The following is a 17,864-nucleotide window of genomic DNA, read 5'->3' as shown; positions in this document are numbered from 1 at the left end:
AAAAATGTGACTTTTGTGATATTAGAGCAAAGTAAAACGATTTTTGTGTAACAAAAGAAAGAAAATTGACTTTTGTGCAATGAACACAAAGTTGATTTTTACGTAACAAAAAAAAAAAGTAACTTTTGGGTAACAAACACAAAAGTTCAATAATCATGGATAAAATTATCTCCTTATTTTCTTGAAGAGATATCATTTGTTTGACTTTCTTGAATTTGTGTTAAGAATTTTGATACTTGGTGATAAGACTTCTTGATTTTGGTAAATACAGGTGAAGCCTTCTTTTGTTTTTTCTGATGGTGGTGATGACTAATGAAAGTATTGTGCCAGAGGAATTGATGAAATTGCTTCTAAATTTAGCTACAAAATGGGGGGATGTATTGGATCTAAAGACATTGAAAGTTCACCGTTTGAGTGGTTCCCTGACTAATGAGGTTTATCGGATAAGTTGGCCTACCAAGAACAACGAAAATGCGTCGAGCACAGTCTTGGTTCGCATGTATGGTGAAGGAGTAGAGCGTTTCTTCAATAGGGATGAGGAGATTAGAACTTTTGAGTGCTTGTCAAAGAAAGGTCAAGGACCTAAACTTCTTGGTCAGTTTCCAAATGGTAGAGTTGAGGAGTTCATTCATTCAAGGGTATGTGAAATTTCTGAATAAATTTACTTTGTTCATAAAGTTAGCATTAGTGTTATATATGAAGCTTTTATCTATTGGACATATGTTGCTTTCTAAGTGTATGTTACTATAAAGTTGAAAGTATAGGTGTTAACATTAATGATTTCTAGGAGGTTTTGCCATGTATGTAATGAAATGATCATACTTTTACAGTTTTTGTTTGCTGGGGAAATAGATAAGAGATCAGCATATGTAGAGGGGGTCAGTGGTAGTGCTCTGATTATAATGTATTATTGACTTTTAGACGAGATCACCGTCAGTCTGGTTTTCCCTCCTAAGTCCTAAGCCTAGGTAACATAATGAACTGTCTTAAGTGAAAACTATTACATGCAGATTTTGTACAATGAATGGCTTCTAATCTTGGGAGCAGGCGCCGGATCTTTGAAATAGGATTTTATCAATTTGATGCACTCCTATTGAATGATTGAGCAGCAGGTGGTGCTCCTTGCCTTTTAATCACCTTCACTATTCAGTAGAATAGCGCCGTGTTGTTGAGTCTTTGACCATGTCCAGTTTAGTGGAGTCAGTATTTTATCTGTAAAACACCAGCATACAGTTGCGAGAATAGGGAAAGATGGCCTTCTCTCTTGGGGGCTTGATATAATTTGATTGATAAACCTCCTTTAAAACTGGATACAAATATCAGATGCATATAATATTATTACAAGGCTAAGATATATTTTGGTATTTATTGATTGATTGTTGACCTTGTCTGTATGTCTGTCTTTCTTTGCATTTTCAGACATTATCTGCTGAGGATCTTCGTGATCCGGAGATCTCTGCTTCAATAGCTGCTAAACTGAGGGAGTTTCACAACCTTGACATGCCTGGTTTAAAGAATGTCATTCTTTGGGATAGTCTNATATTATACCCTCGGTAGAAATTATCTATATCTGGTACAGTAGCAGCTTACAAGCAACTTACAAGCAGCTTACACAGCAGCTTGCAGTAGCAGCTTACACAGCAGCTTGCAGTAGCAGCTTACAAGCAATTTACAAGCAGCTTGCAGTAGCAGCTTATACAACAGCTTTCTTTCTTCTATAAATAAAGAAGATTTCAGTTCATTATGTACATGAGTTTAAAAGTTGAATAATATATCAGTTTCTCTCTATACTTGTCTTTAGCTTATTACTTTATAGTCATTATTTTGTAATAATATAACTATATTCATCGGATTTAAATATTTAAAGAATGCCTAGACTCTTCTTTGTAGTAAAAAAAAGAAAGAATTCCTAACAAAACAAGGCTGATGTAAAGACTAATACACTAGGCATATTCTCGACGTATAAAAATACAAAAGATATTGAAGTAATTTAAACAAAAAAAAAATATCACAACAACAACTATGACACCGGTTATATGAATTTCTACCGTCATTTAAATAATTTCATACCAATATTATACCAATAAAATGAAAAGTATATCTCTCTCTCTATATATTTTTTAATGGCTTAATTTTTACCAATCAAAAGACTCCTCGAAAGCATATAAAAAGACCTGAAATAAACGTGTTAACATTATATATATATATATATATATATATATATATATATATATATATATATATATATATATATNGCTAAAAAAGCTACTAGAAGCATGGTTAACGAATACACTGAACAACATACTAGACAAACCCGCTCAGAGGGTGAGCAGAGAGAGTGTGCGAGTCAACATCGCCACAACAACCAATGAGCAACACACCCAACCTCCCTCGACAGTTATCACTCACCCTGTTAATGATACAGGTAGCGACGACCTCACTGCCATTTTTAGAAAAATGGAAGAGATAGAGAACGAGAACAAAGCACTCCGCGACCAAATGAGGGAGCATCAAGAAAGGGTAGATAAGATACTGGGCTCCCCAAGACTCCTACAAAAACGGGACGGCGGCCGGTTTGTGGAACAACCATATAGCGACGAGGCCGAGCCAGATGCTATACAAAAAAATTTCAAAATGCCGCCATATTTGAAAATATATGACGGCACGATGGACTCGGAGGATCATGTGACCCACTATGTCACTGCAGTGAAAGGCAACGACCTTGCAAAAGAACAAGTATCATATATGAAGTATATTATATAAATATGAAGATTTATATAATATCAATGTCATAATAGACTTTTCAAGTAAAAATATTATAAAATCTGGAAAATGTGGCTTTTGTGATAATCAGAGCAAAGTAGAATGATTTTTGTGTAACAAAAAAAAGAATACTGACTTTTAAGTAATGAACACAAAGATAAATGATTTTTACGTAACAAAAAAAAGTATCTTTTGGGTAACAAACATAATTCAATGTCCATCGATAAAATTAACTCCTATTGAAGGCAACTATCTATCTTGTCCATTATGGAGTAGTGATGCTTCACTGCAATACAAGATAAAAAAGCTCTGAAAGTGCTTTCAAACTGGGACGAGACTTTGACTCTTGCAAGGGTAAAAACAAAATATACAAGCTCCTCAAAAGATTTAACGCTAGTGAAATAATGAAATTATAGTTATATATGTTATAAATATATATTATACTATGGATGTTCATTTAGTACTCCGTTGTAAATAAGTTTTCTAAAGAAACTTATTCATATGAGACTCTACCGTAAATATATTTATCTATTTTGTACTCTATTGGAAATAAGCCTCCTGGAGAAGCTTATCATTTTGGTACTCCATTATGGACAAATATTATCCCTGGTAGAAAATTATCTATATCTGGTACAGTAGCAGCTTACAAGCAACTTACAAGCAGCTTACACAGCAGCTTGCAGTAGCAGCTTACACAGCAGCTTGCAGTAGCAGCTTACAAGCAATTTACAAGCAGCTTGCAGTAGCAGCTTATACAACAGCTTTCTTTCTTCTATAAATAGAGAAGATTTCAGTTCATTATGTACATGAGTTTGAAAGTTGAATAATATATCAGTTTCTCTCTATACTTGTCTTTAGCTTATTTACTTTATAGTCATTATTTTGTAATAATATAACTATATTCATCGGATTTAAATATTTAAAGAATGCCTAGACTCTTCTTTGTAGTAAAAAAAAGATAGAATTCCTAACAAAACAAGGCTGATGTAAAGACTAATACACTAGGCATATTCTCGACGTATAAAAATACAAAAGATATTGAAGTAATTTAAACAAAAAAAAAATATCACAACAACAACTATGACACCGGTTATATGAATTTCTACCGTCATTTAAATAATTTCATACCAATATTATACCAATAAAATGAAAAGTATATCTCTCTCTCTATATATTTTTTAATGGCTTAATTTCTACCAATCAAAAGACTCCTCGAAAGCATATAAAAAGACTCGAAATATATATATATATATATGTGTGTGTGTGTGTGTGTGTGTGTGTGTATGCGTCAAAATCTAGTCAAAGGGACCTCGCCTAAAATAGGGAAATCAAGAATCAATTTGGCCGAGGCCATGCTTAAAAAACAACACTGGCGAGCCGAGCGAATGTCGAGGTCGAGCACTCAAATCGGCCAAAACGGCTAGTTTAGAAATAACATATTTCTAAAGAATATTCACGGGAATATTCTCTGTATTTGTACTTTCAGTAGGTAAGGGGAATATCCATATAAGTAGGAATAGAGAGAGAAAGGGGACCGAATTTTCGATCTTGATAAGCTCTCTCTAGAAAAATTGACTCCCAGATAACAACAAACTTTATCTTTATACAAGATTGGATTTGCTATGTTCTTCCAAGCTTTCCCACGTCAGATCCGATAAAGTATTTGATATTCCCACGTTTGGTTCTATTACATCATTGTCAGAGGGAGAGTCATCCACCTCGTTACACATTTGAGTGAATTATTCTCTTTATTTACAGCTATTGCTTGCCCCCATTCTCCCATTTATTCACAAGAACATCATTAAATCTCCTTTTGGCTTTTAATAGCTTTGAATGCGGTTTCTAAGTTATAATTACCCATCAATCTTGGATCTAGGACTTATTATGTCTAACTAGAATTTACCTATTATCATTTACTTAATTAGTTTAACAAAAAGGTTTAACACTTTTTGGTCGAAAAATTTTGGCGTCGTTTGTGGGAATTTTCTAGTTAAAAATTTTAGTTTTTTCTAGATCTAAAAAAAACACACAAAACTCTGCACAATCTCGTATCTCTTTGTTTTGACAGATCTGACATGACAGGCAATGGAGAAGAAAAGAGAAAGGCGATAGCCGATCTCACTGCCAATCTCCTAAACACTATCGACGAAGCTCACGGAGAGGATGAGGAAAATGTGACACCAAGCGCCTCACCAGGCGAAGTGATTCACCCCCTCCTCATGGCAGCGTTACCGCTTCTCATGGAAAGGGAGCCTCTACGTCCACCACGGAAGAAGCACCACCAGTGCCAAAAAAGCTACTAGAAGCATGGTTAACGAATACACTGAACAACATACTAGACAAACCCGCTCAGAGGGTGAGCAGAGAGAGTGTGCGAGTCAACATCGCCACAACAACCAATGAGCAACACACCCAACCTCCCTCGACAGTTATCACTCACCCTGTTAATGATACAGGTAGCGACGACCTCACTGCCATTTTTAGAAAAATGGAAGAGATGGAGAACGAGAACAAAACACTCCGCGACCAAATGCGGGAGCATCAAGAAAGGGTAGATAAGATACTGGGCTCCCTAAGACTCTTACAAAAACGGGACGGCGGCCGGTTTGTGGAACAACCATATAGCGACGAGGCCGAGCCAAATGCTATACCAAAAAATTTCAAAATGCCGCCATATTTGAAAATATATGACGGCACGATGGACCCGGAGGATCATGTGACCCACTATGTCACTGCAGTGAAAGGCAACGACCTTGCAAAAGAACAAGTATCATCCATATTAAGGAGCAGTGGTTACAGAAATATCAGGCCGAGATTTGCAAGCTATTACCCGAGTTCGACGAATGCCGGCTCCACCAAATACCTCGAGCGCAGAGCATCGAAGTGGAAAGCCTCGCCAAATTAGCAGCGCCTACCAAAAGCATAACCGGAGAGGGGGACGTGGTCACTCTCCTCCACTCATTGCTAGACCAAATTAAGGTTCGGTTTATAAACCTAAATTGGAACTGGCGCAATTGCATTATCTCACACTTGCAGGACCGAGTGCTCCCATCCGGAAAAAAAGAAGCCAAGAAGCTTCGAATGCAGGCGGCCAGGTACATCGTCGTCAATAACGACTTATACAAAGAACATTTGGTGGCCCCCCTAGAAAAGTTCTTAGGGCCAAATCAAACACAACATGTCCTCGAAGAAGTACACGAGGGCCACTGCAGAGCCCACACTAGCAACCGAGCTCTCGTTAGATGCCTCATACGGACAGGCTACTATTGGCCCACGATGAAGAAGGAAGTTGGCGACTTCGTCAAAAGGTGCGAGCAATGCCAAAGATACGTCCCCATGATTCACCAAGCAGGAGAACACCTTCATTCAGTCACATCGCCATGGCCTTTCATCAAGTGGGGAATGGACATCGTCGGACCCCTCCCGATGGGACGAGGTAATGTACGATTTCTTTTAGTTCTAACTGACTATTTCTCCAAATGGGTAGAAGCAGGTGCATTCGCCCAAATACGCGAAAAAGAAGTAATCACGTTCATATGGAGAAACATCATATGCCGCTTCGGCATCCCCAAAGAAATCAGCTGCGACAACGGTCCCCAGTTCACTGGAAAAAAGACCGCCCAGTTCTTCAAAAAATGCCACATCAAAAGAATACTCTCCACGCCATATCACCCCGCAGGCGACGGTCAGGTGGAATCCTCCAACAAAACAATATTCAATATCATGAAAAAGAAACTCGAAAATGCCAAGGGACTGTGGCCGGAAGTGCTACTAGAAGTGATATGGGCACATCACACCTCGCCAAAGACAAGCACAAGGGAAACGCCATACTCACTAGTCTATGGGACTGATGCAATGATACCAGTTGAGGTTGGGGAGCCCAGCTTGAGATACTCAAATGAAAGCGAGCCAAGCAACGACGAGAACAGAAGGCAAGACCTCGATGAAGCCGAAGAGCGAAGAGACATGGACTACATAAGAATGATAGCTCCAAAACAACAGGCAGAGCGGTACTACAACAAGAAAGCCAAAATCATGCCACTCAAAGTCGGGGATTACATACTCAAAGCCAAAACACAAGCAAGCAAAGACCCACGAGAAGGAAAACTGGGAACCAATTGGGATGGCCCATACAAAATTACGACGGCAACAAGCAAAGGGTCATTCCAGCTGGAAACAATGGAAGGAAAATTACTACCAAACAATTGGAAAGTCGCCACCTCAAATACTTCAACTTCTAAAGGATAGACGTCTCCCGAGTCGTACTCTTTTTTCCCTTACCCGAGTTTTATCCCAATTGGGTTTTCTCGGGGAGGTTTTTTACGAGGCGACGAAGAGAGCGTCTCGGAGTTTATGTATAAGTTCATCGCTCGACCTATCAACAACTTTTCTAGGTCGACCAATGAAGGGACTAGATAGACTGGGACTTCAGAAAAACATGCAAACTTCAACGTATGTAAACTTCTCCAATGAATGTATAAACAAAGTGAAATATGCAAACACATGAGTTTATCTCCACCAAGTTCATACATTACGCCAAGAGTCAAACATTCGACCTCGCTCGAATCGACTCACATTCGACCTAGCTCAAGTCAACTCACATTCGACCTCACTTGAATTTATTTACATTCGACCTCGTTCGAATCACTTAATGAGTCAAACATTCGACCTCGCTCGTTTCGACTCACATTCAACCTCGCTCGAATTTATTTACATGCGACCTCGTTTGAATCACTTAAAGAGTCAAACATTCGACCTCGCTCGAGTCGACTCACATTCGACCTCGCTCAAATTTATTTACATTAGACCTCGTTCGAATCACTTAAAGAGTCAAACATTCGACCTCGCTCGAGTCGACTCACATTCGACCTCGCTCGAATTTATTTACATTCGACCTCGCTCGAATTTATTTACATTCGACCTCGCTTGAATTTATTTGCATTCGACCTCGCTCGAATTTATTTACGTTCGACCTCGTTCAAATCACTTAAAGAGTCAAACATTCGACCTCGCTCGAATCGAATCACATTCGACCTCGCTTGAATCGACTCACATTCGACTCCGTTCGAATTCATTAACATTCAACTTCGTTCGAAATTTATTAACATTCGACCTTGTTCGAATCAACAAGTGTTAGAACTCGCTCAAATTAATTGGCATTCGACCTCGATCGCATCAACTAAGTCAGGAACTCTTACGAAGGAAAAAGCATACGAAGAAAAATGAAAAGAGCCCAAAACATACAGCAAAAATACAACGGTCATTCCATTCCAAAATAGAGAATATCTCACAAAGGGCCTAAAAGACCCCTCTACAAAAAAAAAAAGAGAAAAGAGCAAAAAACTAAGTACAAGAAAATCACACTGCACCATCACGCTGCATCATCTCCGCCTGCACCATCGCCACCTTCACCACTCGGCCCATCAGCACCATCTCCACCCTCGCCCGCGCCATCAGCATACTCATCATCATACCAAGGATCAAATGCAAGCCCGTCCAAGTCCTCTTCATCATCGCCATTCCCCGACGTGGCGGGGTCATAACCACAAGCGAGCCTGGCATCGCGTGCCTTAATACGGGCATCTTCAAAATCGGCCTCAGGAACCTTCCCCGCTGCCATCAAGTTCCTATATACGTCCAGCTTTGCCTCAGCATGGATCCACATCTCATATAAATCACGAGGAACGTCGGGAAAAGGGGAAGCACAAGAGGAAGAAGGTCGAACCAACAACTGTGCCTTCTCAGCCTCAAGGGCGGCGACTTGTTCACTTAGGCTCAAAACTTCTCTCTGAAGCCCACCAATTCGCTCATCAAGCCGCGTCTCCCTCAGCACAGCCGTTTCCGCATCGGTTGCACGCTCAGACCTAAGAACACAGATAGCGCTCTCTAACGCCATCGCCTTTGCCACAGCCGCTACCCGAGCCTCCTCGGACCTCACCAACTCAGTCAACTCACTACTCAGACCGGCAACTCTAATTGAGCTTTCCTCAAGCTCAGCCCGCAAGGTTGCCACTTTCGCTTGAAGGTCGACGCATTCGGCCATGGCCCCCTTGCTCACCTCAAGCTCTTCGTCCTTGGCCCTGAGAAACCCCTCAAGCTCACTACATCTGCCAATAGTTCGCACAAGCTCCTCGTCCTTCTGATCCAACTCATCTCTAAGGGACTGGGGGTTACCACCCACTCTCAATCGTGCACGCATCTCACGGTACCTGTCACGATAACGGACATACTTCGAAGCCATCTTCTGAAAAATGACCTTCAGCCTCTCTACTCGGCGGGCACTCTCAATCTGCAAAATGAACGTCTAAAAAAGAAAAGAGAGTAAGAAGAAGACCAGTAAAAAAAGAAAAAGACGCAAGTTGCAGAAACAATACAAAAAACTTACCCTTAGAGCCATCCGGATATGCCCAGTGACAGGTCAGAATCTCGGAGCGCCCGATGGGTCCTGTTTCGGCAAAAGAGCAAAGAGGAGCAAAGGAGGGGACCATGCTCACCGTATCCTCCAACAAATTGCAATCCAAAGGAATTACGATCGAGCGAGAAGATCCATCCGTTCTCACCTCCACCCACGTAAGCCCTTCGTCGAATATCCCCGCCTCCTCGGGATCAACATCGGAGCCAGATTCGTAATCATCTATGATCACTCTCTTCGCCCTCTCCTCCACCGAAGATGGAACGTTGGCCTACCTTGATGTTGATGGACCACTCTGAGGAGTAATCACAGCCGCTTCTGGTCGCCCTCCTTTTTCCACGGAGGTGATCTCCACGTCCGAAGGAGGCACGGTCTCCACATCCAAGGTCATGCCGCCCCTCGGCTCGACCATGGTCAACTCAGGTCCACTCACAGTCGGCTCCTCTTTAACAACTCTCCTATCAGCCTCTACCTTTTGCCTTTTTAGCGGAGCCTCTCCATCTTCGCCGTGGTCTGACTCACCGACCAAGTGAAACACTGTAGAAGTCGGAATCTCCGCTAGTGTGCCAGCAATCTGGCGACTAGGACCGTGCGAGGCCGGGGACTGATGAATGGCAGCGGCCCGAGCAGGTTTACTTGCAGCCACAGCGAGCACGGGCTCGGCCAAAATACCCAACTAGCGAAAAGCAGGCGTAGGAGCCCTCGCCCTCCTTGAAGCCCTCCGACCTACAAACGAAGAAAGATAAATAAAAGAAGATAGAAACGACGGTATAAAGGTCAACAATCAAAATCAAAGGTAACTCACCGGCCGCAGGTCTACGCCCAAACCTCTCATTAAAGTGCGACCACTCGCGAATCCCCACAATATGAGGCAAAACCTGACTCACCCAGTCGCGAATGTCAACGAGTGGCGAACGAGGATCCCGCTTGGCTACAAAAAGAGAAGGAGAACGATCAGATTGCCCAAAATAAACAACGAAGTCATTTGGGAGAAAAACACTTACGAGCAAAGTTCCACTCCTCGGGGAATCCGCTGGGGTTTGATACCATGTGCTCCATCTTCACGTAGAAGAAATTTTCCCAAAAACGACGATTAGTTTTATCGTCCATCTTCACCACCAACCCATTGGTCCCACAGTGGCGCATATGAATCATCGTGCCCCTATAAAAACTTGGGGCGAAGAGGTGAAGCAGATGGCGGATAGAAATACCGCGGTTGGACAGCTTCGCGTACTTGATAAGCATAAGAAAAAGCTTGTATATGTACGGAGAGAGCTGAGCCGGCACAGTTGTAAAAAGGGAAAAAATCCTCCGCCAAGTAAGGAAGAGGAAGTATGTAGCCAAAAACGAACGGGTACGCGTAAAATGCGCAGTACCCTGGGCGATGTATTTGCACTACATCACTACCAGCGGGGACGATTTCAACGTGGGCCGGGATTCGCCACTTAGCCCTAAATCTAGCAATAATGACGCATGATGAAATGATGTCATTTCAAATTGACGTAACAGTCAGGTGTGGCTCTTGAAGCACCACGTCATCACCTCGCCATACAAGGGTCACTCCTCGGCCAATGTGCTAAGATTTTTTAATAAATTGCAACTGGCGAAGTCCGCCCATCGAGCTCGTTCAAAAAACAATCACGACGGGCGGATGGACTAACTGTATGGGTCAAAATCTAATCAAAGGGACCTCGCCTAAAATAGGGAAATCAAGAATCAATTAGGCCGAGGTCATGCTTAAGAAGCAACACTGGCGAGCCAAGCGAATGTCGAGGTCGAGCACTCAGATCGGCCAAAACGGCTAGTTTAGCAATAAGATATTTCTAAAGAATATTCAAAGGAATATTCTCTGCATTTGTACTTTCAGTAGGTAAGGGGAATGTCCCATATAAGTAGGAATAGAGAGAGAAAGAAGGGGACCGAATTTTCGATCTTGATAAGCTCTCTCTAGAAAAGTTGACTCCCAGATAACTACAAACTTTATCTTTATACAAGATTGGATTTGCTATGTTGTTCCAAGCTTCCCCGCGTCAGATTCGATAAAGTATTTAATATTCCCACGTTTGGTTCTATTACATCATTGTCAGAGGGAGAATCATCCACCTTGTTATACATTTGGGTGAATTATTCTCTTTATTTACAGCTATTGCCATTCATCGTATTTATTGCTTGCCCTCATTCTCCCATTTATTCACAAGAATATCATTAAATCTTCTTTTGGCTTTTAGTAGCTTTGAATGCAGTTTCTAAGATATAATTACCCATCAATCTTGAATCTAGGACTTATTATGTTTAACTAAAATTTACACATTATCATTTACTTAATTTGTTTAACATAAAAGTTTAACACTTTTTGATCCAACAGTTTATATAAAGTATTAACGCAAGACATCTAACGATGGTCCCTAGTCAAATAGCTAGTACGTACATGATCATCAATTTAATTTCCTGCTGAGTTGGAAGAGAAGCTTTACAAGTCTTGAATGTTCTCATTTTGTCTGCAAAGAGAAGAACAGGAAGTCATTATCACGATGAGATTTATGATTAATCCATATTTTGGAACCCCCCCCCCCCCCCCTCTACCCCTCTCGTTTAGATTAGATGGCAAAAAGGAGGAAAGAGGATAACTGTATCTCTAAGAGAGAACAACACATAGAGTATACTGTGTTTCCTGATTCAAAGTGACATTACGTGGACAACTTGCTTATTCACCACCTGCTTGTCTGTCCTTCCATTTTTATCTTTCTTTCCTTCTATCTTTTCTGTCTTTGAAAAGCGCTTTTATGTTCACAAAATATCAGCATGACTTTGACGAATTCAATTACTTTCCCTTTCAGGTTTAATCGACTCCATCTTATTAGGTCACAAATTAAGAAGCATAAATGAGACTTAACCTATTAAATCTTTTTATTTTTATTTTTACTTTATTAATGTATGGGCGAACACAATGATCTCAAGAAATTAAAGAACTGTCTTATTTTCCAAACACTGCATATATTGTCTTGCTTAGGAATCTGCAAAAAAGGTGTAAGTGCTAATTTGAGAGTCGAGCGGGCAAAGGAAAATTTGGATGGGGAGGACTCTCCCTTTTAATGAGCATTATTATACAGTGCAACCTCAAGTTTTTATCTCTAAATACATGATCAAAGTTAAATCGGCAAAATGCCAAATATACCCCTGTATTATGAGAAATGTTTAAATATACCATTTGTTATACTTTTGGTTCAAATATATTCCTGCCGTAATACTATTGGTTCAAAATATATTTCTTTCGTTATGTTTGTCCAAAGTGGACATTCAATCCTACGTGGCACTGATATTTGGTGAGGTGGATGACACATGGCTTGTCACCTCAGCGCCCTTAATCCATATATAAAAGATTAAATATGGAATACAATATTTTTCATGGTAATGGTAATAGTGGCACTAGTGGTGGAGGGGAAGAAAATTTCACTGATGGAAAAAAATAAATGGCAGGGGTAAAATTGGTTAGGGGCACTGAGATGGTAAGCCATATGGCATCTACCTCATAAAATGTCGGTGTCATGTAGTATTGGATGACCATTTTGAACAAATATAACGAAAGATGGGTATATTTAAACCGATAATATAATGATAGAGGTATATTAACGAGGGGTATATTTAAACCTTTTCTGATATCACGTGAGTATATTTAGCCATTTTCAGAAGTTAAAATGGCCAAAAGCAAAAAGTATCAAATATTGGGAATACTAAAACAAGAGACATTGAAAGGACAACTTCGAAGGCAAGGAAAGGGCACATGGTTGCAACCTAGAAATTATTACACGCGTCCTCTCCCCAATACTATGGGAAGGGGACCACATACTCTATCCGTCCACGTGTTCTCTCTTCATACATTCACTCCAAACTCTTTAGTTGCCCAAGCTCTGTCACTGCCCACCAATCACCACGCACTTCCCTAACTTTGTTCATCGTACTATGGGGATCCAATTTCTTAGTACTAATTTTTAATCTAAATACTAACATTAATATTTTTAATTTATTTTTAATATGGGATTTATATAGTTGAATTTAGGTTCCATTGGTTGTTCCCTGGTGGTACATTATAAACTGTTTCAGTTTCTCAAAAGATATTTTATACGGATGAAAGGATTATTCTACTATCGTATCAATATTTGCAGTAAATTGAATATGTTAAGGTTACAAATTTATGTAAAAATTTAGTACATACACTATGTATTTAGGGGTCGTTTGGTTGCCGGTTAGAGTTATGCAGGTATTAGTTATACATGTATTAGTTATGCAGAGATTAGTTATGCAGGGATAAGTAATGCATGGATTAGTTATGCAGAGATTATTTTTTTGAATGTTTGGTTTGTTGTATTAGAAATTGATATACATTATATAAATTTTAAAATAAAATGCTTGTTTACAACTATACCCCTGGCCTTCTTTTGCATTGTTTTTTCTCTCTTTCCATTTATGTAGGAAACAATTTAGTTAGGAACTTTGGGTGTTACTTTCACTTCTTCATCATACTACTGAACTATGTGAAATTTAGACATATTTGATTTTCACTTCTTAGTTTTGGTATTTTCATTTTCTAGTGGCTTCTCCAGTTTGCTTTTGCTAGTTTGTTCTTTAAAAATGAGAGAAGACAAGGTATGTAGTTGGCAAGTGAAAGCAAGTGAAACTTGTGGACGGGTTGACAGAGAAATAAGGAAGCCTTATGTGTAAAGTAATAGGGGTAAATTTGTCATTTCAGTATTTTATCCATGTATTAATACATGTATTAGTTATTCCATCTTCTACCCCGCATAAAATAATACACAGATTGACTCATAACTTATACATGTATTATTTATGCATAATTGAAAAATGTCAACCAAACATGGTATTAGTTATGCAGAATTTTATACAACATAACTATTGCCTACCAAACATGGAATAAGTTATGTTACCCCTTATACATGAATAATCTTTCTTCTAACCAGCTACCAAACAACCTCTTATTGATTAGCTTTAACATTGAGTACTAAGGTAAAGAAATTTACTACTCCTACTAATATTTCGCTGCACGAGGTGGGAACCCATTTAACGGTAGCCGACAACAGTTTGTACTACGCAGAAAATCTAGTACACAAACTAAGAAGTACCATTCCAACAAGTAAACCATTTTACTTTTTTCCACTACAGGATTTTCATCTATTTGTTTTGGTTTTTACCGTAAAAGATAATGTGACAAGAACCCTCATAAAAGTAGTTTTCCTGATAAATATTGATTCCTATCTACACCATCGCAAGTCCAAATACAGTTTTCGGACACCTATTTTAGCCAAAATATTATCGGATATGAATGCATGCTTTATTGTTCGCTTCTTTTTGGGGAAATTCTCGTTAACCTTTTTCTGCCAGGGAATTCAGATAGTGTACGTTTACCTGCTGCATGTTTGCGCGCATACTAGTTAGGGTTCAATTCATCTATACACATTTTGAGTTATATATATACAGTATCCTAACTATGTTATATAGTAGCCCGCAAGGTTGACTGAGTTGGTTGGGTGAGTGGTTTCACACATAGGAGAATTGAATCAATTTTCCTCATCAGTAGTCTTCTCAGTCAGAGCTCGTCGTCGTATCGGGCTTGCCTAGTGCGGTTTACATCTCTTGTGTAGTTTGCGAGTTATTGCACAGTGAACATGTTTTTATGACATTAGTAGCCCTCAAGGGTTGACTGAGTTGGTTGGGTGAGTGGTTTCCCACGTAGAAGACCTGGGATCAATTTCCCACGTAGAAGACCTGGAATCGATTTCCCATAGAAGACCTTAGCAGGTTTTTATGTTATATAGTAGCCTTCAAGAGTTGGCTGAGTTGGTCGGTGAGTGATTTCCCACATAGAAGACCTGAGATCAATTCCCCACACTAGCACTCTCCTGAGTCGGAGCTCGTTGCACCGGGTTGCCTGGTGCGGTTTACATCTCCTGTGTAGTTTGCGAGTTATTGCGCGGCTGCATATTCCCTGGGAATATATATATATATATATATATATTCTTTAACAATGAACGATAATAGTTTATTAGCAAAAGTAATAATAAAAGTGGGGATGTGTCAAACTAATTTGGAGGCCATGGCATGCACTGATAGACCTTTGTTTTTAAAATTGAATACCTAAAATCATATAAAGTATATATACTACACTAACTAAAGTCACAAGCATGGGAAATTACTGCTCTATCATGATTCATCTCAGCTATTCTATAAAATCAAGATGTCGCTAAGCTGTAAAAAGAGCTTGCTATATTTGCATTGAACTGGATAATTCTGATCTATTTCAAGATGGCGTTAATCTTAAGAAAGAAGGATAAGATCACTAATTAGAGTTAAGATAATTTACTATTCTACTACTAATATTCCTATACCTATAAAGCTAACAAGGGTTAAAGTAATCTTAACGCTGGTCATGAGATAGGATAAGGATATGACAACGTCTTTATTAGGGAACACATTACTCTCTCACGCAAGACGTTTCGGTACAAATTCCGATTTAATTAAGTTTCAATAAAAATATAATAGGATAAGGATGAAATGTGAAAGAGAGAGATCTAGGAGATTCTAGCCCCTAGGCTGGCAGCTGCTTTGATTATGCCCCTTGTTTTAAGGAAAGCTGATTATCAATTAAATTAAAGAAAATTGAAGAAGATGCGCATGGTATGCTGCGGATTCCCTGTCATATGCTTTTGATGAGTTATTAATTATGGATTTTGTTTCATTTTGCTTAAGCTAATTGGTGTCATGTTTATCCCGACAAGTCAAGCTCATGCTTCCCATCTTCCAACTTGGAGTATTCATTAACCATTATATATAAATTGAATTGAATTAATTTATTTGCACTGATAATGTATAAATATTTTACATTATTAGGTTAAGTTGAATTACAACAACATCTAATTTTGATTTTTAAACTTAATTTAGTACTATGAAAAATAAAGTAATAATATGCTAACTAATTGTCTAAAAATCCTTTATGCTATATGTGTATATAATTTAAATCTTTATATATAGATTTTAAATATATACCTAGTGACTATTGGATCAAAAGCCAAATGCTTGGTTAATCAGAATCATCCCTTGTTTATATTATGAACATTTTAATTAGTAGTATAATTAATGGTACTACATTAATGTCATTAATAACCTGTTTGACCAAGCTTCTTCAATGCCAAAATTAATTTTTTTCAAAGTTGAAGTGTTTGGCCAAACTTTTAGAAGAAAAAAAAGTGCTTTTGAGTAGAAGCAGAAACGTTTGGGAGAAGCAGAAAAAAATAGCTTCTCTCCAGAAGCACTTTTTTTGAAAAGCAGTTTTGAGAAAAATACACTTGAAACACTTTTTTATACCTTGGTCAAATACTAATTGCTGCCTAGAAGTACTTTTCAAATTAATTAACCAAACACAAATTTCTTCTCACTGAAACTACTTTTGAGAAAAGTATTTTTAATTGAGAAGTTGGCCAAACATGCTATAAAGTATTGTTATCATCTGATGGGACGTACATAATCTTAACTGTCCACGTTTCTGTTTCCATCCTTTCTATTCAAAAGAAAAAGTTTTTCTCAAGTGGTCCTAATTTAGTGGTATATAGTACTAACCACGCCTTAATCAGATGTTAATCAGCTAGCTTTGGAGTTTGGTTCCATCTAATTTTATCTGTACAATCATTTGCTGCAAATGCCCTTGTTATTGACAGCTACAATGCAACCAAAACACACAATTATATATAGATCCAGAGTCCATTTAGTTTTTCCAAGAACAACTTGTATTGGTATTGCTAAACCATCTTTTAAGAAAAAAGGAGTTTCAAGCATTTACCATCCTTTGTAAAATATTCAACACCTACTTATCAAACATATTAACTAAGAGAAGTAGTTTTTTTTTCGTGGTAATTCAGTTTTATATATAGATGAACTTTCAGTTAGTAGACTGTATTTGTAAAATAATTCTGGAAATATAAATGAATATAAACAGAAATGAACATAAACAGAAATGACATAAAATCAATTCGAGGCCACTGAATTTACAGTGTTTCCTTAAGAAATTTAATCCCCTCCTAGTATCCAAGGTTATGGATTATTTCCTCACAGGATAGAACGAATTACACATTGGTGTAGTGGTACTTCAAACCCCAGTGTTTCAGCGAACACAAAGTTCGGTAGCAAATCACACTTACTTTTTACTTTGTTTGATGCTAAAAGTATGCAGAAGAAGGAGAGAAAACTCGAAAAATCGTAGTTAAATTTTGAGCAGCATAGTGTTGTATTTATAGCCAAAGTTAGGCTGAAATCTGAAGAGGTGCAACTCTTCAGAATGGCTGTTTATGCAAAACGCCCACAGCATAAATGCCATTACATAAATGGCCATTTACTCAACAATAAAGAGGGAAAATAAAGAGGAAAAATTGAAGACGGTAGTTACTTTTCCATTACCAAAACAGAAAAACGGATTGGATTTAATATTGATATTTAATATTAATATTCTGTTATTAAAATAAATATTTAATAACATTTCTGTTAATATTTTACTATTAACAAATAAATTTGGTCCAAAAAGTTAATCAATCAATCGATCATTTGACCAAATCCAACTCCAAATCCGAATCCGAATCCGAATCCGAAGCCGTAGCAGTAGCCGAAGCCGAAGCCGAAGCCGAGC

The 17,864-nt window shown here is 38.6% G+C and overlaps 1 protein-coding gene across 1 annotated transcript; it reads left to right on the top strand.

The window, feature by feature from the left end:
- The first annotated feature begins 235 nt into the window (after positions 1 to 235).
- LOC109243716 (probable choline kinase 1) lies at positions 236 to 5,066 on the top strand. The gene is made up of 4 exons (XM_019410697.1): positions 236 to 638; positions 1,420 to 1,534; positions 2,426 to 2,573; positions 4,832 to 5,066. The coding sequence occupies exons 1-4, from the start codon at positions 297 to 299 to the stop codon at positions 5,064 to 5,066; spliced, it is 840 nt and encodes a 279-aa protein (XP_019266242.1). The 5' UTR covers positions 236 to 296.
- The last annotated feature ends 12,798 nt before the right edge of the window (positions 5,067 to 17,864 follow it).

This window comes from Nicotiana attenuata, unplaced genomic scaffold (genome assembly GCF_001879085.1).
Source record: "Nicotiana attenuata strain UT unplaced genomic scaffold, NIATTr2, whole genome shotgun sequence".
Classification (NCBI taxonomy): domain Eukaryota; kingdom Viridiplantae; phylum Streptophyta; class Magnoliopsida; order Solanales; family Solanaceae; genus Nicotiana; species Nicotiana attenuata.
Note: the sequence above shows the minus strand (reverse complement) of the source record. Positions and strands in the feature narration are given on the sequence as shown.